Source organism: Pinus tabuliformis, chromosome 7, assembly GCF_031772625.1.
Source record: "Pinus tabuliformis cultivar Carrire ecotype Pingquan chromosome 7, CPIR1, whole genome shotgun sequence".
Lineage (NCBI taxonomy): Eukaryota > Viridiplantae > Streptophyta > Pinopsida > Pinales > Pinaceae > Pinus > Pinus tabuliformis.
Genome location: NC_142293.1, coordinates 100945795 through 100971164, shown reverse-complemented (window position 1 = coordinate 100971164; position 25370 = coordinate 100945795). Strand labels below are relative to the sequence as shown.

Sequence of the window (25370 nt, the reverse complement as noted above, 5' to 3'; positions counted from 1 at the left end):
TCAAAACCCTTACGGTATCAGAGCTACAACAAGTTCTGGGTTTATGTGCATTGTCTTATATTTTTATATCAGATCTATAATATTTTGGGTTAGATCTATAGCAAGTGGTATCAGAGCTATAACAAGTGGTATCAAAGCTACAACAAGTGGTATCATAGCTATTTCTGGGTTTATTTGCATTATCTTATATTTTCATATCAGATCTATAACATTTCCGGGTTAGATCTATAACAAGTGGTATCAGAGCTATAACAAGTGGTATCAAAGCTACAACATGGAGTATCTTCCCGATTCCACTAGCATTTCCCCAATGCGAATGGTTCGTTGGAGATCTGTTTTTCTTCCTCTCTTCTTATTATCTTTGTTGAGGATCTTTCCATCCCATTGACTTCCACGTTGTATTCCAAGGGTTCGTTGTCTCTGAGCTCTTGACAAAATTATTTCCAGGTTGTCCAACTGTTTCTAGAATCTTGTCATAACTTTTTGTTTTATAGGCTTGCTCTAAGCCTAGAATATCCAGGTCTCCTATATCTATGCTTTCTGGTTCCTCTTCCATATTCTGGGTTTCATTTCTTTCTTCTGTACTTCCCTTTGTATCCTTCAAAGTGGTCTGCTAGAGGGAAAGCTAGGGTCGACGGTTTGCTTTGATTTCTGAGGGATCTCTGCGCTGGTAGAGGTTGAGTGAGCTTTTGACTTGGGCTACTCCTTAGAGAGAGTAGGGGAATCAAGATTGTCCAGATCTGGCTGAGCTAGGGACTCGAAGCTATTCCTGGTACTCGGTCTAGGGGGATTATCAGCAAAGGTCTTGGGATTAGATCCCGATTTTCTGAGATTCTTTCGGCGATGGGAGACCTTGGTAAATCCATCAGCGTCTAATTTTCCAGAAGCAGGAGGTGTTGAGGTTTTCAGGTTGGATGGGCAATCGCGAAATAGGTGTCCAAGAGCGTGACATTTCCTACAGTGGAATGGAACATTCATAGTCGATAGATTGGATCCATTCAAAATCGTCGTGAAAAAAGACTTACCGCATCCGGCAGGGCATTGTTGAGGTGCATATAAACACATATATACGCGCATATGAGGTGTATCTTCCGAGCTTGGTCTCCTCTGCAACCTTGATGAACTCACCAAGACCGTTGCCAATATTTTGTAACGAAGCCTCATCCCAGTACTCCAAAGGGAGGGAGTAGAGGCGGATCCAGATCGATGCCCAACTGAGATCTTCTTTATCCGGGTTGAATCTCTCAACCCAATCTCTGAGATACAGGCCAACAGCATTGAAAAATACGGCCCTCCATCAATGATTCTATTTCTATCCTCCAGACAGTTGAAAACCGCTGTGAAGAATCCCTTAGGGCCAAGCTGCAGGATTATATGACCTTTCGGCTTCCATTTGGCTGCAATACATCCCTGCAACGCTTTTTCTATGAGCCAAAAGCTAATAAACTTTTCTATCAGAGCATGATCCTTCATATATTGGATTTGTGTGTTAATCCTACAACTGGGTAGCTCGATCTTTGGTCTCGTCGTTGCAACTGGCTTGCATGTGGTGGAAGTCGCTTTGGGAACCTCCTTAATTGTTTCTTTATCTCCTTGAGAGTCTTGTCCTTCTTTTGTTTCCTCGTGGACTATTTGTTTGCAGGCTTCCTCCTGCGTTGGAATCTGTTTCTTGTCATTTGGGGGAGGCTCTGCGCCCTCCCCCTGAGGTTTTCTCATGATTCGCTCCCCTCCTTTGTCTGTTGTAGTTTGTCTTGTTGTTGTAAGAGTTGGCAAGCTTTACTGCAAACTCTGCAAGCCTATTGTTGCAGATTAGACCTAAACCTTAGCTGCCATGAACGCGCGTGGTGCTCCGCCCACCATCTTCCAAAAAAAATGACTATATGAGGGAAAAGGATCTTACAGCATATCCATTTTTTAATTTGGCAATGACTCTAGCAAAACTTCATGCCAACTCCATCAAAAAGATTGGCACACGATGGATCGGTTTGCGTTTCCATTTTTCACTAATATAGTGTCCAACAAAAAATCATAAAGTTGTCACAAAGTTGAAGAAATTTTCAGAAATTGATCATTCGACACAAGGGGAAAGAAGCTTAGGGTCTTATGCATCAAAAGAATTTAGTCATCCCAATTTCAACCAAAGTAACTTACATGTTGGTTTGCAAATAAATACTAGTTAATCATTGGTTTCCAAATAAAGACTAGTTAATCAATGGCAAGAGGACATGCAACTAACTTGGAATGAGGAGTTGCCCACTCCCTATACAATATCATTTAAACCCTCCAAAACCCCTTTTCTATCATTCTTTACCCGTTTTGCATCCTCTCTCCTATTAGTAATTTTGACTTATGAATTTCATAAATTATAGTTTAGTTGCTTTTTTGTACCATGACGAAAAAAATGACTATATGAGGGAAAAGGATCTTACAGCATATCCATTTTTTAATCTGGCAATGACTCTAGCAAAACTTCATGCCAACTCCCTCAAAAAGATTGGCATACGATGGATAGGTTTGCGTTTCCATTTTTCACTAATATAGCGTCCAACAAAAAATCATAAAGTTGTCACAAAGTGGAAGAAATTTTCAGAAATTGATCATTCGACACAAGGGGAAAGAAGCTTAGGGTCTTATGCATCAAAAGAATTTAGTCATCCCAATTTCAACCAAAGTAACTTACATGTTGGTTTGCAAATAAATACTAGTTAATCATTGGTTTCCAAATAAAGACTAGTTAATCAATGGCAAGAGGACATGCAACTACCTTGGAATGAGGAGTTGCCAACTCCCTATACAATATCATTTAAACCCTCCAAAACCCCTTTTCTATCATTCTTTACCCGTTTTGCATCCTCTCTCCTATTAGTAATTTTGACTTATGAATTTCATAAATTATAGTTTAGTTGCTTTTTTGTACCATGACGAAAAAAATGACTATATGAGGGAAAAGGATCTTACAGCATATCCATTTTTTAATTTGGCAATGACTCTAGCAAAACTTCATGCCAACTCCCTCAAAAAGATTGGCATACGATGGATAGGTTTGCATTTCCATTTTTCACTAATATAGTGTCCGACAAAAAATCATAAAGTTGTCACAAAGTGGAAGAAATTTTCAGAACTTGATCATTCGACACAAGGGGAAAGAAACTTAAGGTCTTATACATCAAAAGAATTTAGTCATCCCAATTTCAACCAAAGTAACTTACATGTTGGTTTGCAAATAAAGACTAGTTAATCAATGGCAAGAGGACATGCAACCATCTTAGAATGAGGAGTTGCCAAACTCCCTATACAATATCATTTAAACCCTCCAAAACCCCTTTTCTATCATTCTTTACCCGTTTTGCATCCTCTCTCCTATTAGTAATTTTGACTTATGAATTTCATAAATTATAGATTAGTTGCTTTTTTGTACCGTGACGAAAAAGGACTATTTTGAGGTGATATCTTCTTAAACTATTTAAGAGTATAGAGTAACTTATAGCTGAGTTCAAGTTAATCTCAAGGCTTTTCCTAATGATCCGTGGAGCATCTATTGGAAAATCATGCCATTCTTTCGAAAACTTTATTTTGTAATAAAAAATTATCTAATAATTTTTATTACTAAATTACTTTTTAATTATTTTAATTATAGAAAGAAAATCATATCATTCTTTTCGAAAATTTTATTTTGTAATAATTAGATATTTTTATTACTAAATTACTATTTAATAATAAAATATTTTAATTACCGTTATTTATTGAATTTTCAAATATTTTACTAAATTATTTTTAATTATAAAATATTTTAATATACATTATTATTTCCCATAATTTTACCTTCTAATTTTTTTTAACAGGTATAATACTTAACATAATGTTTCTGATGATTAATCAACATAATTTAATTTAAACAATAGCAAATATTAACCAAAAGAATAAGCGAAATAAAATTTTATTCTCCGTCATCAATAGTTCATCACAAAGAACTCACCATATATGCAAGTACGGAGCCTTAGCAATAGAAAGGGCAGTCTCGCCGCTGCAATGTCTCCAACAGTGCTTCAGAGTCTTCAACTCAAACACAAAGCAAGAGGAGTATCTCCCCTTTCAATGTCTCCAGACCTTTCTAAATTCTTTATCTGCCTCTCGAATAAAACTGTCTCAATTCTGTTGTAGTCCTCTCCCCATTTTATGTCTGCGTGCCTTCAAAAATTCTGTCTGCCTCTGAAATAAACACTCACAATTTTGTTGCAGTATTTTCCCCCGGTTCAAATGTCTCCAGCTCTCTCGAAATTCTTTCTCTGAACTGTGAGTGTGACCGCGACCACACCCTTAATGTCACGAGGCCTTCGAAGTATTACAGTCACCATAACGAGACAACTGTGGCGAAAAAGTCATCACCAGTAGTGTAAATGAAATTAACCGCGCAGCCTCTGTGCCCCCTCGATGTTCTTTCTCGGACTGTTCATCATTTATTCCTTCAAATACATTTGCGGAAACAATTTCAAGAAACTGATTCCTTCTCCATCTTTAATTTCCAAATTCTTTCTCCATATCTTTATGACCTTTTAAATTCTTTCTCCGATTTTATACCTCGGCCCCGGTGGCTCTGACTGGTCATACATTTTTCTTTTAAATCCATTTGTAGAAACAATCTCAAAACCCTACTTCTTTCTTCGTCTTTTGTATCTTTCCAAATTCTTCCTCCATCTCTCCATGTCTCGGACACCATACCTCGGACCGATCATAACTTAATCTTTTAGATTCATTTCTCTTCCATTTGTGGAAACAAAACACCAATACGAATGCATCTCTGACTTTTCTTGTACACACCCACAAATTTGTGCCACACGGAGGAAAGCAAATCCTCGCCCATCTTTCACTGAACCTTCTGAACTGTTTATGTTTTTCCCGGTCATACTTCAGGAGAATCGCATTAGTGTCGAGCTTGTTTGAGTACTACCATGAAATGGAGATATGTGTGGGCAAGGCTTGAAAATTATTGCAGCCATTGTGTAACAAGGACAAATCTCGTTACTCTAGCATCGGATGGAAAAACACTTAGAAGTGTCAGCTAGGCTTGAAAAACTATTGCAGTTGAGATACAACAGAATGGAAAAGTTTAAATGGCTTTATCCTGGATAAGTTGCAACTTTGCTGAGATCTATCATGCATACTTGGGATGGCACCTTAGACGCTAAACATATAGAGATACTGCTGCGGATTTGAAAGGAACCAATGCCGATTTACTTTCCACAAGAGTCCATCAAATGCAAAGTATAAAGTATTTTCCTGCCTATTCTTGTGTCAAACACCATAGGCGAAAGGATATCAGGTTGCGTTATTAGAGGGGCATTGATCATTGCTTTCCTCGTTTCGCCTCTACTTAATTAGCCCCTATTTCATTGCATTTTGCAGCAGCCACGATAATCTGGTCCATAATTCCTCTCACCCTACAACACTTTGAGCCAAGAATGAGGTAGCTGGTACTTTGCCATAACCATTAGCTACTTCCCTGGGCATTACACCTCAAGAAAGATCGAACCAACCATCCCATGGGGATATAACTGACCAATTTGCATCAGCCAGCAATATACAATAACACTTTCCAGAAACGCAGCTCAGTGAAATCTCTTTGTTGGCCATTTTAACAAAATTCTGCGGATTCAATTAAAATAGCTCTAGTTGGAGCTTGAGAAGATACTTGGCTACATTTTCCTCGTCTGGATCCTGGAGCTTTCTTTCCTTGCAAATATTTATTGACAGTTCTGTACTAAATGTGTAGTTTCATCGCTTTCGGAAGGCTTGCTACAGGAGACATCTTCGCAAGGCTTGTTAGAGGGGTGCATCAGAAGGTCTTGGGATGGCTCTTGGAGCTTTCTTTCCTCGCTAACATTTATTGATACTTCTGTGCCAAATGTTGGGCTCGATTGCTTTCAATGGGCTCGTTATGTAGTAATCTTGCTGTTCGTCGTCCTCCCCTACTGCGGCGTCAGATATCTTGAATTGACCTGCATATTTTGCAGGTATTGCCAGTTGCACTGGCTTACAACCTGCATGGAAAGAAATTAGGTGGTTATCGCATTTTGATTCTATACAGACATCAGGAATTGGATTTGATGTGGCGATTAGAAATACAGAAGCTAAGCCAAGTAGTAGCCCCAAACCTGCTTTCATCTTCCGCACTAATTCCAAGAGAGCCTTTCTTTTGGTTTTATTCAACCAAAGTTCCAAAACAGCTGCGCAATCAAACCCTCCATCATGCAGGAATGGATCCGGGTTTAGATAAAAATCTGGCCCGTGAGGAATGTCAGAAATTGAGCTTGATGTGGCAGTCTATAATTTACGAAACCAAGTCAAGTAGCGCGAGCTCTGCTTTCATCTTCTCCAGTGCTTCAAAGCGAGGCTTCCATTTAGTTGGTTTTATAAAACCAAATTTTCAAAACTGCTGTGCAATCAAAACCTCTGTGCAGGAATGGATCCAGTATTTAGAACAAATCTCAAAGAACAGGGCCTGCATAGAACGAAAATATGTTCTGATCCACATATATGAAAATATATTTGAAAAATAAAAAAATTTGGATATGAAAAATAAGAACGCATCTACGCCAGTTACTCAAAATCCAAAAACTCACTGCATTCAAACTCTTAAGATGGCATGTAAACAGATGTCTACTTTCCTCTCCGGCGTCAAGGAACTTACAATTCCACAGCATGTGGGGATCTACAAAAAACACACAGCATGATAAAATAGCGTGCACTTGCAGAGAGTTAAGCGCGAGTTATTGTATCAAATTCATTCACAGCCTAGCAGCGTAACGGAAGTTAGCTAAAGCACAGAAGGCGAAAAACCCAGTTACGCAACCTTCACATTAACATTGGTGACTTGAATTTATAAGTTTCTAGGTAACTGCATCAAACATTGTCCAATAAAACCTGTAACGTTCAGCAAACACGTCAGTAAAGGCCTTTCAAACCACAATCATCAAAATCATAACGTTCACAAATCTCAAAATGCTCCATTCACAAAAACAAGTATAAAAAGGATAGTTGACATACATTATACAAACTTTCGCGTTGATGGTTGTGGTCAAGTGGCAATTTGAAGCTGCTATTGTAGCAACAACCGGAGTCCCATCTAAAATACATATATATAAATCTAATAGAACAAGAACATTATCATAACGCATCAAACCTACAAAGCAAATTTTGAAATTTTTTACGTACATCACAAATCCATTACAAACTTGTCCTTGTTCACTTCTGTCCACAATTGAAGTGAACTTATAATATTAAGCAGACTTTTAATCTTAAAAGACAATATTTGAAGTCTTAAAACACATTGCTTAAAGTCATTTACTGTTACAATACAATATTTAAAAAGTCCTTAATTACGATGACAACTAGACACCCTAGATACACACTTTTATTCTTTACCACTATTTATTTAGATATACCACCCGGACTAGACACACTGCTTTGAAACTACGGATAACTAATTTCTGAAGATGCAATAATGCCCGTAGAACATGGATAACATGTCTGCACTCATCCTGATCCTGCACAAAACGAAACTTGCCATGATGAGCGCAAGTCATAAACTGAAAATGTTGTCCAAAAAAAATACACTTCCATGGAAAAAATATGCACTGCTAACATTGAAGAGTCACCCATATGAGGATCAAGTGTTATTAGAGGGAAACCTTAAGCTTATATTTTGATTTCTTACCAGTCTACTTGCACTTGGCATCCTGTTTAAGAGAGATCTTAACCATCCAACCAATCCAAGCTAAAGTGAGCTTCTACAATTTCAACTCTAAAATCCATAGTAGCAGAAAAGCTTTTAAGACGATTCCATTGCTGCCCAATCTTTTCATCACATATAACATGCTTTAGAGATTTCAGCTCTCCAACTGATTTAGGCAGCTTCCTCAACCGAGAACACTCTCTCATGTCAAGCTCCTCGAGTTTCTTCAGCTGCCCTATTTCCTCAGGAAGTTCTTTCAAGCACTCACATAAAGAAATGTCCATATATTCCAGCTTCCCAAGTTTTCCAATAGATGCTGGAAGCACTTTCAGACCTAGACATGCAGATATTCTTAACATTCTTAAAGAACTGAGCCTCCCAAGATCATCAGGTAACTTTCGAAGAAGGTGACAGTTAGTGATAGACCACTTTTGAACTGAAGACATGTCACAAATACCAACGGGCAACTCCTCCAAATCACAGCAATGATCCATGTTAAAATCTAGCATTATGGGAAGCTTTAGATTCGACTGGTTTCCATTGAACCGGGACATATTTCCAAGCCCTTCACATAAGCTCAAAGATACCTTTTCTAAGTTCTGTAAGACTTTGCTGTGCTCTTGAAGTGGGGGCACAATCAACCTCTCCAAACGAATAGTCTTGAGCTGAGCGAGTGATGATAACAATGGAAGACCCTTCACTGTGGCTCTCTTCGACCCGTAATTAAATACCATGAGGACTTTCAATTTTCTCATTTTACTCAAAAACGATGGAAGAGAGTAATTGGTTGCGGAAAAGAGTAGAACCAAAGCCTCTGCCTCACAAAAATTCATCTTACACCACTGATTCTCTTCCATTGTCCCTGCATCGGTAACACAAATGCCAAGTCCAATTACAACAATATACATTGTGAGACACTTCACACCTTTTCTAAGATCTTTCATATCAACCACCTCCACCTAGAAATTGGTAGGTAATTAGTTCATGCAGATCACATAGTGATAACCAAATATGCGAATGAGGATGGTGAATATGGCAAAAATGTTTAACTAAAACGAATAATTTTATCTCAAGTTGATTGTTTAGCGCCCCAGAGGAGCAAAATTAGAAAACATTTTTTCTTAGATGGTGAATATGGCAAAAATGTTTAACTAAAACGAATAATTTTATAAGTTGATTGTTTAGCGCCCCAGAGGAGCAAAATTAGAAAACATTTTGTCTATATAAGAAAAATAGAGGAAAATAGCATCTTGGGTACATTATTAACTACTGCATATATGAATTTGGAAATAGCAAGTTCTGATGTTAAAGGTAAAACACCTAGCAGAAATTTCAAAAGAATTTCGTGATTGGATTAGTGCAGCTTCAGAGAAATTGCTTCCGAAATGACTATTTGGTGATAAAGAGCTCCAAAAGATCTTTTGACAAGGCTCTCTGGATTCTAGGCATGGAAAATCAGTAGGTGTTGGGTCCTAGCACTCTCTTCTTAGTCGCTTTCTTCCTTTCCCCACTCCTCGTTTTTTGACTCCTCTAATTATTTCATAATTTTAATTCTTGTATAAAAATAAGTTAATTTAACATATACATTTATTTTATCTTATTATTTAAAATATTTTTATTCTTTCCACCCCGGTTTATTTTAATATTTTTATACTTTTAGTACTTTTTATAACTAACTATTATCTTAATTAAATTAAATTTATTTTTTTATATATATATAAATTTAATTTTTATAAAGTAGTTTAATCCTTTAGGTATATTCATATATACAATTAATTTAAATCTAGATAATTTAAATTTATTTATTTATTTATTTATTTTTAGTTTTATTTTTATTTTTATTTATTTATTTATTTAGAGATTCAATTAACTTAATATTATTTTCTCATTCTAATATTTATATTTTTTACATTTATTAAATAGTTAACAACTTTTTAACTAACTATTAATTTAACAACCAATTAAAATTACTTTATATATATATATATATAAAGTTAAGGTCTCTTAATATAACTAACTTACATTTTAAGTTATTAAATAACTTATTTTTATGACCCTGGTCCTAAGTCAAATTTAGCCGTTGGTCAAGTTAGTCATTGGAGGCTCTGCTCAGACTATTTAACATGCAAAGCTGGATCTGTTTCTTCAACTTGTCCTGACGATGAACCACACTGGTTGGTTTGAAACGCGTCGACAAATGAAATATCATGTGATATATGCCGAAAAATCTCTCTTAAACCTATACCCTGTTGATCAATCTAGCAAGCCTCTCTGGTTTTTAGGCATGATCCATGACATGTACCCTGTTGATTAAACCTATTGTTTATAATGAAATACCAAGCACAAGAGGAAAAATACAAACATTCAAAATAACCATTTGGGAAAAAGATCCCCATAAGATTTCCTTGGACAAGCTCTTTGGTTTCTAGGGCTGTTCCTTGACCTGTACCATCTTGATTAAACTCAATGCTTAGCATGAAACAAAATGAATGGTTAAAAGAAATGGAAATTCTAAAAGAACCATTTGGTGATAAAGAGGCTCATGATTTCCTTGGCAAGGCTTTCTGGTTCTAGGCCCGGTTGTGGTCCATAACCTATACCCTGTTTTGATTAAATTTATTAGTTAGCGTGAAACAAAGGACAGAGGAAAAGGACAGCAATTCCCAATACATTATTTTTTATTCCCATATTTCGAAGAAACAAAGAAAAAGCCAGCATTTCCCAATACAATACTTTTGATTTTGATATTTTGAAGAAACTGAGTGTGCACACTCCAAGCAAATTGCAAACATCACCCACCTGTGTGAATGGAAACTATCTGAGCATCAAACGCTTGATCCTTGAACAGCTCCCATTTCCCTGGTACACTCTCCTCCTTTCTGGGCATAAACAACCTCTTCCTGCAAACTATCCTATCTCGGGATGCCATATCTAGGGCCAAGGCTCGCATGACATCATGCTGGGAAAAGTACAGCTCAGAGGCACTTCCATAATTAATTGCTTGACTCCTACAGGTCCAAGTATCAAAAACAACACACTGTATAAGACACAGGTAACCAAGATCAAAGAGCTCAAGCACAAAGAGAAGAGAAGGAACTTACCTGAGATTGCTTGTTAAATTCAACAGATTTCTACTTGCAAGTTCTAGCAAGATGACAAAAGCATCATGCCACTCCATCTTTCGCACATAAACCCAAATGTCCAATAATGCATCCACAGATATTTTTCTATCCTCTGGAAATGACCCCAGGTCTAAGAAGCACTCTCGTGCTTCTTCATCCAGGACATCAATACTGGTCTCTAAGCATTTAAGAAGCCCTTCCTTGTGATAATCTGATATTGATTCACCATTTAATAGCTTCTTCTTGGCACTCTCCCACACCGGCCGAGGCTCACCATGCAAAGAGCTTCCTATCACCTTCAGAGCCAGTGGCAGCCCTTTACACTGTGCTTGCACCTGTTATGCATACATCTATAACCGTAAGTGCAACTTCTGTAGGTAGAAAAAACAATCAAACACATATTTTGTTGTTGAATAGCTTGCCTAACATGCTTTAAAGTGCAGTCACTGCGTTTGTTTTATGGCTTATGAAGATGAATGTAATGCTTTCGGTTGAAAAAATATATTCTATTAAAGGAATACTGAGTACATGTCTGGCATCTCCTTTACTGGAAAATTGATTATGTGATTATGGAGGAAATCCTAGCATATGTATTTGATGTGGGAAAGGAATCTCATCACAAAGTATTAATGCGGAAAGAAATACCACCATAAGGATATACACCACTATAACAATGGTTTGTATGGTTTGTAGTTGGGGACATTTCAAGTGATGGTGTTTATTGTAATCAGTGCCAGACTCAACACAGTAATATATTGCAGATAAATAGAATTCCAGTACTGTAAGAGGAATACCTGCTTGACTAGATGTTCATTAGCAGTGCTTGGAATTGATTTCTGTCCAAAAGCCCAAAAGCAGAAGAGGGACAGAGCATCACCATCATCCAGCAATGGCAATTCATAAAGCTGAGTAGAAGTCATTTTCGGGATGGTAGAACGATCTCGGGTTGTCACAAGTGTCTTATATCCTACACCTTCAAATAACAATTTTTCCAAATTTGCCCTAGACCAGACATCATCCAATATCACCAGAGTTGGCTTGGCTTGCCTTAGCAGTTGCTGCTGCAGCTCTCTATGTGCTTCCTCCACATTCTGAAATTCAGGTCTCTTCCTCCGGACAATCTTCTCCCACATGGTCTCTAAAATTACCTTCAGGTTTGGGGACTCTGACACAGTGAGGAAAATGATATTGTTTTGGAAAACATCTGCATACATAAAGAGACAAGTGTTAAGATAGAAATTCCATAATTTTCAGAAGGTGGTTTTACTATTAGAAAACATAAAAATTAAATAAAAATCTAAAAGGAAAAGAAAAAAAGAACTTGACATCGAAAAGCCACAACATAATTTCTACATGTCCCAAGTTCCATGCTAGCCACGAGATATAGAGACAGCAACCGAAACCAAGCTGGCTCCCACTATAATTCAGTTTTCTTAATCTTAAACTTCTTACTGCACAAACCCAATGCTGCCAGGCCCCATTTAGGAGTATTCAATGGTGCCCGAACTACAACACAATGTGTAGCTTAAACAATATAAAATGGAGAGGGCAGCAACAAGTCTTAAAATTCTTATTGCACGAACCCAATTCTGCCAAGCACCATTTAGGAGCATTAAATGATGCCCAAACTACAACACAATGTGTAGCTTAAACAATCTAAAATGGAGAGAACAGGAACAAATGGGTTATTTTGTAAAAAGGACATTTTGTAGCTTAAACAAATTTAAATGGAAAAAACATGGGAAACAGCTCTGCCATTTTTGTAAAAATAAAAAGATGTCCTTCCTAAAGCCAAAACTATGTTGGCTTCCATTGTTGTCATAAAAAGCTTACAATATAACTGGTCTGAGGATGATATGGAGAGGCAGCTCAAGGAGAAGGTTGGCCAATCAAAAAAATAAGTAGTTGGTGTTTAATGATTAATCTATCAAATAATGATCACACCCCAACACATGGTCAGAGATGATCAATCTCTAACCTATTTTCTTCTTTTTCTTCTTCTTTTTTCCTTTTTTTTTTCTTTTTTTTTCTTTTTCGGTTTTTTTTTCTAGTTTGCTACCGTGTCCATGACTTGCAAGACTAGCCTGTGGTCTAAGAAATCATGACCATGGGGCATCTAAGCCATAAAAATCATCCAGGGATCACGCCCAACCTAGGCCACACCAACTCTTAACATAGTTGGACTTCTTATTTTGGCATCTCTTCCCCTAATAAGTGTCAGTCTCGATCCTTGTCCACCTAACAAAATGAATATATCAAAATCAAATCATGCTATTCAGATTTGAACAATCTCTTAACATCATTGTTTTAAAAAACGGCCGAGTCGAACCGAGCCAATGCCCAGCCAGGTCAGCTCGGTGGCCGAAACGGAACGGCTGGCCGAGTTGTCACCAATCCAATCATTGACTCGGTCGACTCAGTAACAACTCGGCCGACTCGGTAATGACTCGGCCAACTCTGTAACAACTCGGCCAGCTCGGCTCTTTAACAAAAATCCTAAAGCACATTTGTCAAAAGTTGTTCCGCCTCCTACATATCAATGGTTGGGTTGTTGTTTATTGCATATTTATAGCCCTAAAGTAATCTATCAGTGTGAGAAAGTTTTGAAAATTACAAGGCCGAAGTATGGTTATCCTAGTGGCATGAATTAGAAAACTGAAACAATGCATTGAGCCATACAATGTTTTTAAAAAGGCAAACGTTCTGGCAAATGCACTAATAAATACATATTTACCTCTAACTGTTCTAGAGCTTGACCAAAATTAAATCAAGGGTTTTGAGACTTCATTAGGGGCAGATAATTGGCATTATTGTTGTTGTAGTCTAATGATTTTCCTTGGGCTGAGGCAGAAAAGAATCCTGGCATTGTTGGCTAAGTATGAACTTTGTAATGGACACTGCATTGGGTGCCATTTTGATATAATGGATATATTCATGAGCCTACTTTGATCATATGTTGTCTTCTCTCTATATTCTAAAGCTTTGGTTTTGGAAACTTGAATGAAAACCTTTAAAATTATGTTTTTTATAAAAAATAAAGATTTAATATATTTTTTAGAGCGACTGAGTCATTGAAATCAAGCCGGTCGAGTAGATACTGAGTCGGAGTCGAAGTCGGATTCTACCCTTGGCCATTTCCGAGTCGGAGTCGGAGTTTTAAAACATTGCTTAACATTAGCATTGATCATTTTGGACTCTATTCAAGTGGTGTTTAAATGCAGATCTTTTTCATCTATAACAATCTCTCTCTGTTATATTCTCTTAATTTTTGTTTATTTCTCTTTTATTCTGCAAGTCATTCTATTTTTTATTGTTTGATGTTGAGTATGATCTTATCAAATGGTATCAAAGCTGTGAGCCGCAGCCTATAAACAAACTATGTCAAGCACACTTGTGCACCGGAGTCTCCAAATTCCAATCCTCCCTCAGCTATAAAACCCTTTTTAGAGAGCGTGCCACGGTCTCCAAGTCTCCACTACACCATCACTCAATGAGCTAGAGACACTAAACCAGTGCAGAACATTCAAGTCAAGTAGAGCACTAGACCTCTCTCTCCCTCTCTCTCTATATATATATTCACAAAGCCTAGTGCACAGTGGATTCACATCATCCACAAAGCTACAAATATTTTAGCCATGTAACTTTTCCTACAAAATCCATTGCAAAGGAGCCAAATTGTGAATCCTGGACTTTGCAAGATATATTTTTTGGACAAACCATCCTTACTCGTACCAGAAGCAAATGAGACTGCAGATACAGCCATCCAAGGGCCATCTTACCACAGTTCCAAATGGTGGAATGATGGCCCCAATGACAAATTTTAGTATTTACACATCCATAAATGATGTAAAGTCCCAAGCATCAAGTGGTTAATCTTGTGCAACTCAAGAAGACTATCCACTGTCACCACAATAGCTCTTCCTCTTACTTTTGGTTGGTTTTTCTGTTACTCATGCGGGGCTTCCCTAAAAGTTTGGATTCCCAAGGCTACAAAGAAGAGACACAAGCATCCTCACTCATGCTAGTAACAAATGAGACTCCAGTTAAAGCCACCCAAGGGCCATCTCACTGCATTTCCACATAGTGGAATGACAACCCCTTTACTTGGCACCCCTAAATAATGTAAAGTCCTAAGCATCACGGGGTTAGTCTCGTGCAACTCAAGAAGACTGTCACCACGATAGCTCTTCCTCTCACTTTTGGTTGGTTTTTCTCTTCACTCATACATGGATTCCCTAAAAGGCTGGATTACCAAGGCTATAAAGTGGAGACACAAGGTGATTTAGTGAAAGGTTAGCTTGAGCAAAATGAGTTGTAGTAGGATAATGGATTAATGAGCGGTGGGGAAAGGGAAAAATAATAGAAAACCCCAACACCAAGTGTTCAATCACCCCTCAAACAAATGGAGTCAAAGTAGCATAGATCAAAGGGGGTGAGTACATGAAAATACAAGGCAATAGGGGTCACCATGCCTGCCAAGGATCAGCCTTACCTTGCTACATTTTATGGCAGAAAATTACCCTGGTAGGCTAACAACGCCATACTTAAGAATTGGTCATGAAAGTAAGATTATGTTAATCCGCCAAAATAATAGAAATAAGAGAGATAAATCTTCACATTACTCTATCCAAATGACATAATGTTCATTACAAAGCATTCCTAACATGGTACAAGGGTTTCCTAATACCAATGGAAAATAAATCCACAAAGAAACCCTCACAAAAAAATGATATACCTCCCATCTTCCATCCATGCTCCAAAGCATATTATGTACAAATTAAGCTCAAGGGAAGAGCTCCTCAATCCACAGCGTCTCAACAACCATTACAATGAAGAGAGAGGTCCTCCAGTTTCTTTTCTCATACAATGAAATATTATTATCCTTCTAACTCCATAACAACTTAAATAAGTAGTAAAATATTGGAGCAGTTAAATCTCTCCTCAATTCATAGTTGACCAAATCAAGGCATGTGAACACTAGCCTCTCCAAGACAACTCACCCTCATCCAAAAATAGTAGTGAAAAAACAAAATAATGTTCATAAGAGGGAGGCATAGCACTAAAAATAGGTGCCATACCAAGTCAAATGACAAACATCCACATGGAATGCCTCCTCCAGGAATGCACGCATGTATAGTACAATAAAACAATTATCCAGACATGAGAATGTGCTCCAAGGTCCACTAAGGAAATCTTACTAAGCACACTCTCGAAAATGCATGTAACAATCCTCCTAGGAGAATGTTCCATAGCAACCTCTTACAAAAATAAGAAGAATTCTAGATGATGCATGCAATCAGTCCAGATGTGTGAATCCCACAACAACCAAATCTATTGATGATGTTCAATATCCCAATAAATAGAGCTAGATTTCGCATGCCTTGATTTGGTCAACTATGGACTGAGAAGAGATCTAGCTACTCCAGTATTTTACTACGAGAGAATAGACTCACTCTAAAAAGCGTAACTCTCTCTGCATGTTGTTTGGATATTGGCAATTGGAGATTATGGAGTTTGAAAAGTGACAAAGTATCAAGGTTAAAACTGAAGCTTGATGGAGCTATCGATGGAAGTTCGAGGTATTGATCAACTTTGATGTATGGATTATTTATGTTCTTCATGTTCATATCATTGTCGATGCTTCTTGTTCTTGTTGTCAATCCCTTATAAAGGCCTAGTAATGAATTCATTCATCTAAGAGTAAAGAAATTTAAGAAGGCCCTCCCTTTTGCTTTATTTGTTGTTTTACTTTTGCTTTTGTTTTCTTTTCTTATGTCAGTTAAGTTGCATATTTAGAACACATTTCAGCTATAAAACGGCACTCTTATAATTTGATTGATGAGTGGCAATTAAAGAGAAGAAAAGCTATTGAGGTGGCAGTAAATAGCTTTTCTGAAATGCATAAAACTAGCCTCTTTATACTTGGGACTTTACCTTTGCTAGTGCTAAATTTTGTTGTAATGGCCCCACAGAGAGAGCAATCTCACAATCATACTTCCAAAAGAAAATCCCCTCATACAAATTCTATATAGTCAGAGTTAATGCTTTTAGTGGTGTGGAAATGCTATGGAACTTGTGGCAAAGCTTCTACAGATATCTCCACCATTCCACTCCTTTCAGCTGTATAACAAAATCCCTTTTCCAATTTAAGATGGCCAAATAAATGGGGAAGCGCTAGACAATTGAATCCAAAGTCTACAAATGTTTATTTCGTCAAACAAAGATATGAACAAGGAACACAAATTATAACCGGCTAGAATGAGCATGACAGACTTATCGCTCACTTGGTCGCAACAAACATATCCTCCCAATTCCTCTATCATAGTGGAACTGGATGCAAGCATCTAGCCAGACCAAGTCTCAACATGGGAAAAACTCTGCCAAGAAATCAGGGCTGGCTTCTACCTTCCATGTCATCAAGAGCAATTACTTACACACCATCTACCCTCCATGTCATCAAGAGCAATTACTTACACACCATCTACCCTCCAATTGCCAATTACTTAACACCATCTTCTCCTCCAATAGTATCATGGCCAGCCAATTCACCAATTTACGAAAATCTTCTCAAAGCTGCACCTTCTTCATATTCCTGATCCAAAATAGGTACGAGTTCGTGAATTTAACTATGGTTTATTACCCCCTCTAAACATAGAAATAGCAACCTCTAAAAACACTTCTTTGAATCAAGCCTTTCATCGCACCTTGGGTGCGGAGCAAAAATCATACCAAAAGGTTCCTTTTAGGATCGTCCTCCGCAATCAAACAGGCCATTCAAGCATCCACGCCTCTCCTATGCTGAATGCCCATTAACTGGCCAATATTGTCATTTCCATACAAATCGCTGCCACTCCTTCAAGGAATGTCATGCCCTTTGCACCTCCAAGAAAACAAAACTTTTTCCATCAACCAGCAACTACTAGATCGTCCACAATGCAATGAACCCAAACTCATCGTGGTCTACAACCCCTAATTTAATCCAAACTTAATCCTTTATCTCAACAGGCTTTGGCTGCCTCTCACGAACTGATGTTCAACCACAATTGTCAAATAAAGGACCACATGGGTGCTGCGATTTTTGACAATCAAACCATGGTGGATTTTTTTTCAGCTATCTACCACAGCTCACCCTATCCCTATCATCTTGGCAAAGTTAATGATGACAGTCACCAAATATCAGTAAACAAGTTTTGCATTATCATCTTTGTAATAAAGGCTCTCATCGATACAATAGAGTGCAATGTCACCCCATCAACTATTCAGAGTCCAGACATCATTTTAGGACACCTATTCAGAGTCCAGACATCATTTTAGGACACCTATGCCACTATGATCAGTGTTCCGTACGATGGGTGGCAGACTACACATTTACAGGCTTATCAAAAACAGAAAACAGTAAAGATTGCACTCTATTATGCACAAGCACCCTACATCTTCTTCTCCACCAACATCCAACAGCACCACCGTCTCAACAATATGAAAGGAAACATGAATAGAAGATAAGATTGTGCTTGCACTCTATTATGCACAAACACCCTACATCTTCTCCACCACATTCCAACAGCACCACCGTTTCCCAACAATATGAAAGGAAGCATGAACCGAAGATGAGATAAGATTGCACTCTATTATGCACAGACACCCTACATCTCTTTCTCCATCACAGTCCAACAGCACCACCATCCCAACAATACGAAAGGAAACATGAACAGAAGATAAGATTGTGAGAAGAGATTGGAAGGAAGGAGGACATGCTACAGATTTAAATGAAGGGAGTAAAATTAATGATTGAAAGGACGGAGTACATGGTAGAGCTTTTGGATGCAAGGGGTGAAATTAGAGTAACATTGTTCAACCCACTTCTATGGTCGCTGGAGTGCTTAATTAAGATATCCATGATAACACATATTGAGTTTTTAACGCTCATGTCAGTGCCCTAGGCCGCCATCACGATTTAGTCACCATGCCTAATGCATGAAGAGATGATGACACATATTACGCTTCTCATGCTTATGTCAGTGCCCTGGGCGGCCATCACGATTCAGCATCTATGCAGGCATATATTAAGAGTATGGATTACCCATACTAACTTTTATGTCTGTTTGATGTGTAAAATTTATAATTTACTTTCAATTATATTTTGAAATTTAAAAAACGTTTTCCATTCAAGTTTGTTAGGGTAGTTGAGGGAAATTTCATTTCATCAAGTTATCAGTGGTTTTCGAGTTTTGTGATCATCACCACTCGTATCAAGTTTTGTGATCCTCACCACTGGTATCAGATGGTATCAGAGTTGCATGCAGAAGAACCGTGAAGGCAGGCTCGGGACGGAAGACGGATTTGCTACTAAAAAAGAGATGCTCTGTGAGGCTCTCTTGCTTACAAAGAAAATGCTAATGCTAGATATTGTGAAGAAATTAATTGATAAGGAAAAAAGAAATTAATTAACAGGGGAAAACAAGGGTCGTCTATTTTGCAGGTATATGCGAAGAATTCAAAGAAAGTTAAATGGGTAGCATGGAGATCAACAACAAGAAAGTAAGAACACTTTTTAGAGTTGGATGGATGAAAAATAGCCAGAGAGAGACGGTATGGAGGAGAAAACTGAAATGGAGTCAATGGTTTGAAGTTGAATGAAGTAGTTAGAGTCTCAGTGGCCTGATAATAACAGTGGTGGTTTGTTCCAAGTTATGAAATCTTTCTCTAGGCAAAGCAAATGTATTCCTGAGAAAATTGTAAGACTTGTTGTTTATGCATATATGATGCACAGGAACACATGATGACTCAAGTTGTGGAATGAGCTATTTATGCATATATGATGCACAGGAACACATGATGACTCAAGTTGTGGAATGAGCTATTTGGATAGGTAAGAGGGTGGCAGATGTATGTTAGCTTGGGGTGGGTTGTTGCAAGACCTCAAGACTTTGATCAGGCATACATGTAGTGCTGTGGCATATGGAGTTACCAAATTGTAGAATGGACCACTTGGATAGGTACCAAGGTGGCAGTCGTACTAATATCGTAGCTTGAGGCCAGAATGTCAGAGGAGAATGTGTAAATGTGAGATGTTTGATAAACCATGTCCGTCAAAAGATGTCCTAGATAACTGGCAAACATAGCTGCTAGTTAAGAGGTATTCCAGTAGATGGTAAACATTTTATATGGACTTGACAGATTGATTGGGGGATTGTTAAGGTAGTAGAGGTAAACTTCACTTGGTCAAGTTACTAGCAGTTTTAGAGCGCCAAGTTTATGAGAACCCATGGTATTCATGTAGAATATAGTCTATTTAAAGGCAGAACAACTCCAGCTATTCCAGTAAGATGGTAACCAGCTATTCCAGTAGATGGTAACCATTTTATATGGACTCCACAGTAGATGTTAACCATTTTATATGGACTCCACAGATTGATTGGAGGATTCTTAAGGTAGTAGTGGTAAACTTGACTCAGTCAAACTACTGGCAGTTTTATAGCTCCAAGTTTATGAGAAACCATGGTACTTACCCATAGTATTTATGTAGAATATAACCTATTTAAAACAAAAAAAACTCTAATTAAATTCAACCTTAAAAACCAATAAAAGTCCAAGCAACAGTGTCTTAGACGCCACCACTTCTCCATTTCATGAACTTAACAGAGTTCCAGACCCAATTGCGACTAATACAAAATTGCAGATCCCCTTCTGCTGCAAAAGACTCTGTCTCCCCTCTTTTCTTAAATCTGTGTTATTTCTTTTATTTTGCAGATCATTTCTATCATTTAATGTTTGATGTCGAGCACAATCTCATCAATTGGTATCAGACCTGCAAGTCACAACATAGGAGATTGACGAAATTAGCTTATCAGCAATCTACGTCGAATAGACTGATGCACTAAGATCTCCGAACCTCTACCAGATCTGATTTTTTTTTCCAAGGAATCTGCAAGATCTTATAAGTACTCCCAAAAGACTACCAAGAAGTGACGAAGCTTATAGTACCAAAAATGGACTTGTTGCCTGTGTCTCGGTACAGAGAGGAATGGAGCCTAACACAAATTATCAACATACAAATATTGAAATGTAAGATATACAACTTTGAGCTTCCCAACCTGGAAGCGCGTCTTAGAACTTTGTTTAGACGAGGCTGCCCTGGTAACATATTAGATTTTATTGAAAAACAAATAAGTGCATAAATGTATCATCAATAATAATAATAAAATAAATATGAAACAAATAACAATAACAATTAAATCAATTTGAAAGAAGAAGGATAAATGGAAATCCCCCAACGACCTTTGATGTCTTTATCGTTGCTGAGGGCCAATGCCAGAGTAGTTTTGCCGAGACCTCCCATACCATGCAAGCCAACAACGGTCACCTCACTCTGGAGCAGAGTTCGCTTCAAATTCCAAATATTTTTTTCCAACCCAACTGCAAAATCAGACATTCCCAACCCAACATAATTACAAGGAACCTCGACAAGAGCACCATCAAACATATTATCTGCACCCATTTGTTGAAGTATCATCGCATTTTGTTGTGGATCATTCGTAAGCTTAGACACGTGTTTGAAGATTGTTTCATTCATCTTGCTCTCATCCATTGACCCCAACTCGTACTGTTGGCGAAGGTTCGTCAGCTCTGCTATGAGATTCTTCACTTCAAGAAAGATGTTGACAGGCATCTGGTACCGGAGGAAGTCGGAGATTTCCCCCTCCAGCTGACGGATTTGAAATCCATATCTGAGGCTATGAAAAAATTTAAAACAGCTGGTACCCTCCCACTTTTTCAGCAATTCCACGCCTTTCATCAGCGTTTTCAGGAACTTCTCGTAGCTAGGATTCTGTTCATTTTTGGGCTTTCGTAAATTCGACAAACTCAATAGCTGAAATTCCTTTATGAGTCCTGTGAGCACCGTATCCAACCTACTGCATGCGTTCTTACAATTAAAGCTATCCATGATAAAGAGGCAGCAAAATTATAGACAGAAGCTCTTAATAAACTTGGTCTCTGACAATCACACCGGCTCGACTGGCTGATTTTTATCCCTTCAATATACAGTCTATATCCCTTTAATATCTATATCCCTTCAATATTTATACTGTTCCGCTTCTGAACACAGCTCTCTATGTTGTTTTCTTTTATGACAGGCGTGAAACAGCGCATACCTCGATACTTAATTTATGGGCCTTTGTTAGTCTAGTTTGTGAGTTGAACCTTCATTATAATTCTCAAATCGTTTGGTTAGGTCAGCTGGTTTGGTTATGTTATTGGTTTAGTGTTGATCGTCAGTTCGATTCTAGTTGGTGTGCTCTCCATCTACCTCTCCTCTTTTGAAATGTTTGTAAATATATATATTTTTTCAGTTTTTTTTTAAATATATACATAATATATCAATTTAGTATTTAATTTGATACTAATTTTAAAGTATTTAATTTGATACTAATTTTAATTCCAAGTTGGTAAAGGATATACATAATATATCTATTTAGTATTTAATTTGATAATAATTTTAATTTCAAGGTGATAAGTGATATATGGTGAATTTAATATTTGTATGTAATGAATATATTTAATTTGATAATAATTTTAATTATTGAGTTGAGGTTTTTGTGATCTATATCAATGTTGAGAAGATTTTTTGGCAAAATCACACCAAGATATATTTGTCCATCCGTTTTGAACCAACAAGTGTGGTTCATTCAAAAATTAGTTTGGTTAATTTTATTATTAAATTTAATAGTTTATTAGAGTAAAATAAATCAAAAAGGTTCACTTAATTGTTTAATTGTTTAGTCCTTTAATAACCTTAAAATAATAATAATTGTTTAATTGTTAAGAAGAGTAGGCCCTTAATAAACAACCTTAATTTAATTAATATTTAACTGTAATAATATTTAGTTTGCTCTCATTAAATATTAACAAATAAAAAGTTAATCGAATATACCCCTAATAACCTTAATAACCTTAAAATAATATATTTTTTAAGATATTGCCCTTTTCCTCTAAGTTAAACCCTTATTAGGTTAACTTTTTAATCTTTCTTATTATTTCCTTTAATATTAATAATATTAATTTAATTTATACAACTTTAACATTAATAATATATATATATTATTTTATACTCTTTAATTATATGAAGTAAAAACTAAGATTTAGTTAATCAATAATATAATATAATTAAATGGGCTTCAAACTTAATAGAAAAAGTCAAGGAATGGTGCAAGAAGAAATAAGGTGGAACACCAGAGGTGGTACCTCATTCAATCATGGTGATGAGGAGAATTGTGCCTTGGTTGGAAAGGCAAAGAAAGGGAAAGGGAAGAAATCCCAATCCAAAGGGGATTCTAGTTAGGGTGGCAAGAAGAAATACTTGTTGAAGATCAAGTGCTTTCACTGTCATGAACTGGGACACTATGCCATGAAGTGTCCACACAAGAAGGCGAGTAAGAAGCCCTCAGGAGGAGCGACAGGTGAAGCTCTTGCTTCACAATTCGAACTTGATTTCACCCTCATCACTTGTATGGTGAGCACTGTGATGGGTAGTGTGTGGTATCTGGATAGTGGAGCCTCATTCCATATGATGGGAAACCAAGAATTCTTCAATGACTTGGAGGAGAAGGACCTCCATATGCACATCGAAATGGGAGATGATGGAAGGTATAGTGCTACCGGTATTGGTACAGTTATTTTTCAGAGTGATTTTGGCTCCCCTCTCAAATTAAAAGATGTGATGCATGTTCTAGGTCTAAAGAAGAATCTCGTTTCAGTTGTTATGTTGGAAGACCAATCCAAATTTAAATAGGAACCCAACAAAATAAAGATATAACCATGAATACAAAGATGTAGTAGAAATAACACTTCATTCATTAATATCAAATACTGAAATATGCTTACAAACATAATGGAAATAAGACTAGCTTAGGCAATGGTAGCTTATCTCTGAGAAGAGATGTGGTGGCTACATGTCTCTGAACTGTGTTACAATGAGGCTCAAGGGCCCATTTATTATTGAAAAACATGAGAAAACCCTAAACAACCAAAAGCCTAACCCCAAGAGATGTAACGCCAAGAGTTTATGGGCCTCGTTGGGGTTAGTTGGGCAACCAACTTCCCGGGGTCATAACTTGGTCATATTATCTTTGTTTGGTGCGTATGATACCTTGTTGGAAAGGTCTCTCCGAGAACTACAAGTTTTGTTGCAAGCTTGTAGCCATAGGCTACAACCTTGTAGCGGACCTCAACAAAAATGTCGTTTAGGGGGTCAAAATTGCTCCGAAAGTTCAGGACCCGACAAAACTGCTAAAAATAGTAAATGTCAAAATAAACAAGGAAACAAAAGAAATTGACTAGAGATCTAGGTGGGATAGGTGTGTGGCCACCAATATCCACCTTAATCAAAGACCATGGCTACGATGTGATATTTAGCAAAGGAAAGGATTTCCTTAGACACATTGCCATAAGACAAGTGAAGCAAACTAGGGTTTGGGTGAAGAGCCTCTACAAATTGGATGTAGAAGATTTTGTAGCATTGAGTACAAAAGTAGAGAAGGTGCAGAGCTGAGACATCGGTGAATTATGGCATAAAATATTGGGCCATTTTCACCATGGAGCCTTGAAGATCATGTAACAGATTTCTACAAGACTTCCCAAGGGTGCATTAGAGAAGAGAGATACATGAAAAGGGTGTACATTGGGGAAGTACATGAAAGCCACCTTCAATGAGTGGGACAGTAAAGCGCAAGCAGTCCTTGAAAGAGTTCACTTGGATGTGTGTGGACCTTTCTCGACAACCTCCACAGCCAAGCACAGGTATTATGTGATATTTGTAGATGATTTCTCACGAAAGTGTTGGATCTTCTTCATGCAGAAGAAAGACCAAACATTCTCCAAATTTGTTGAATTTAAAGCACTTGTTGAGAAAGAGACTAGCAAGAAAGTGAAGGCTCTCAGGAGCAACAACGGTGGAGAATATGTGTCGAATGAATTTAAGAACTTTTGTGCAAAAGAAGGCATTCGACGAGAGTTGACAACACCTCATAACCCATAACAAAATGGGGTGGCTGAGAGGAAGAACATAAGTATTGTGGGAGCTGCACGAGCCATGTTGCATGATCAAAGCCTACTGTTGCACTTGTGGGATGAAGCATGCAACACAATTGTTTATTTGCAGAACATGAGTCCTCATAGGATTCTTGGCATGAGTACACTAGAGGAAGCTTTTTCAGGGAAGAAGCCAAAGTGTCACACTTCAGCTTCCAAGGATGCACGGAAAATCTAGAGCCTACAGCTGAGTTGGGCATATTTGTGGGTTACATTGATATACCTCACAATTATCGTGTGTACTTGCCATCTCTCAGGAAGATAGTTGTGAGAAGAGATGTGAAGTTTGATGAGGAGAAGGCAATGAGGTGTTTACTTGAGAGGGAGCTTCAGTTGCATTTAGAGCAGGAGCTTTTGGCTCCAAAGGAGTAACCTCATGAATTTGTGGAGTAGACACAAGTAAAGGTAGAGAGAGTGGAGACTTCCAC

At 37.5% G+C, this 25370-nt stretch overlaps 1 protein-coding gene and 1 long non-coding RNA gene across 2 annotated transcripts; both read right to left on the bottom strand.

Moving 5' to 3' along the window:
* Positions 1 to 3921: 3921 nt before the first annotated feature.
* Positions 3922 to 7180, bottom strand: LOC149245470 (uncharacterized). Its single transcript, XR_016266512.1, has 4 exons — positions 7045 to 7180; positions 6621 to 6921; positions 6153 to 6499; positions 3922 to 6038 (listed from the first exon to the last, which is right to left on the bottom strand). It is a non-coding gene; the product is annotated as an uncharacterized LOC149245470 (long non-coding RNA).
* A 1-nt stretch (position 7181) lies between these two features.
* LOC149245469 (putative disease resistance protein At5g47280) lies at positions 7182 to 22022 on the bottom strand. Its single transcript, XM_089457766.1, has 6 exons — positions 21133 to 22022; positions 11649 to 12058; positions 10834 to 11189; positions 10532 to 10740; positions 7715 to 8594; positions 7182 to 7544 (listed from the first exon to the last, which is right to left on the bottom strand). The coding sequence occupies exons 1-5, from the start codon at positions 21797 to 21799 to the stop codon at positions 7753 to 7755; spliced, it is 2484 nt and encodes an 827-aa protein (XP_089313892.1). The 5' UTR covers positions 21800 to 22022; the 3' UTR covers positions 7182 to 7544; positions 7715 to 7752.
* Between the last annotated feature and the right edge of the window lie 3348 nt (positions 22023 to 25370).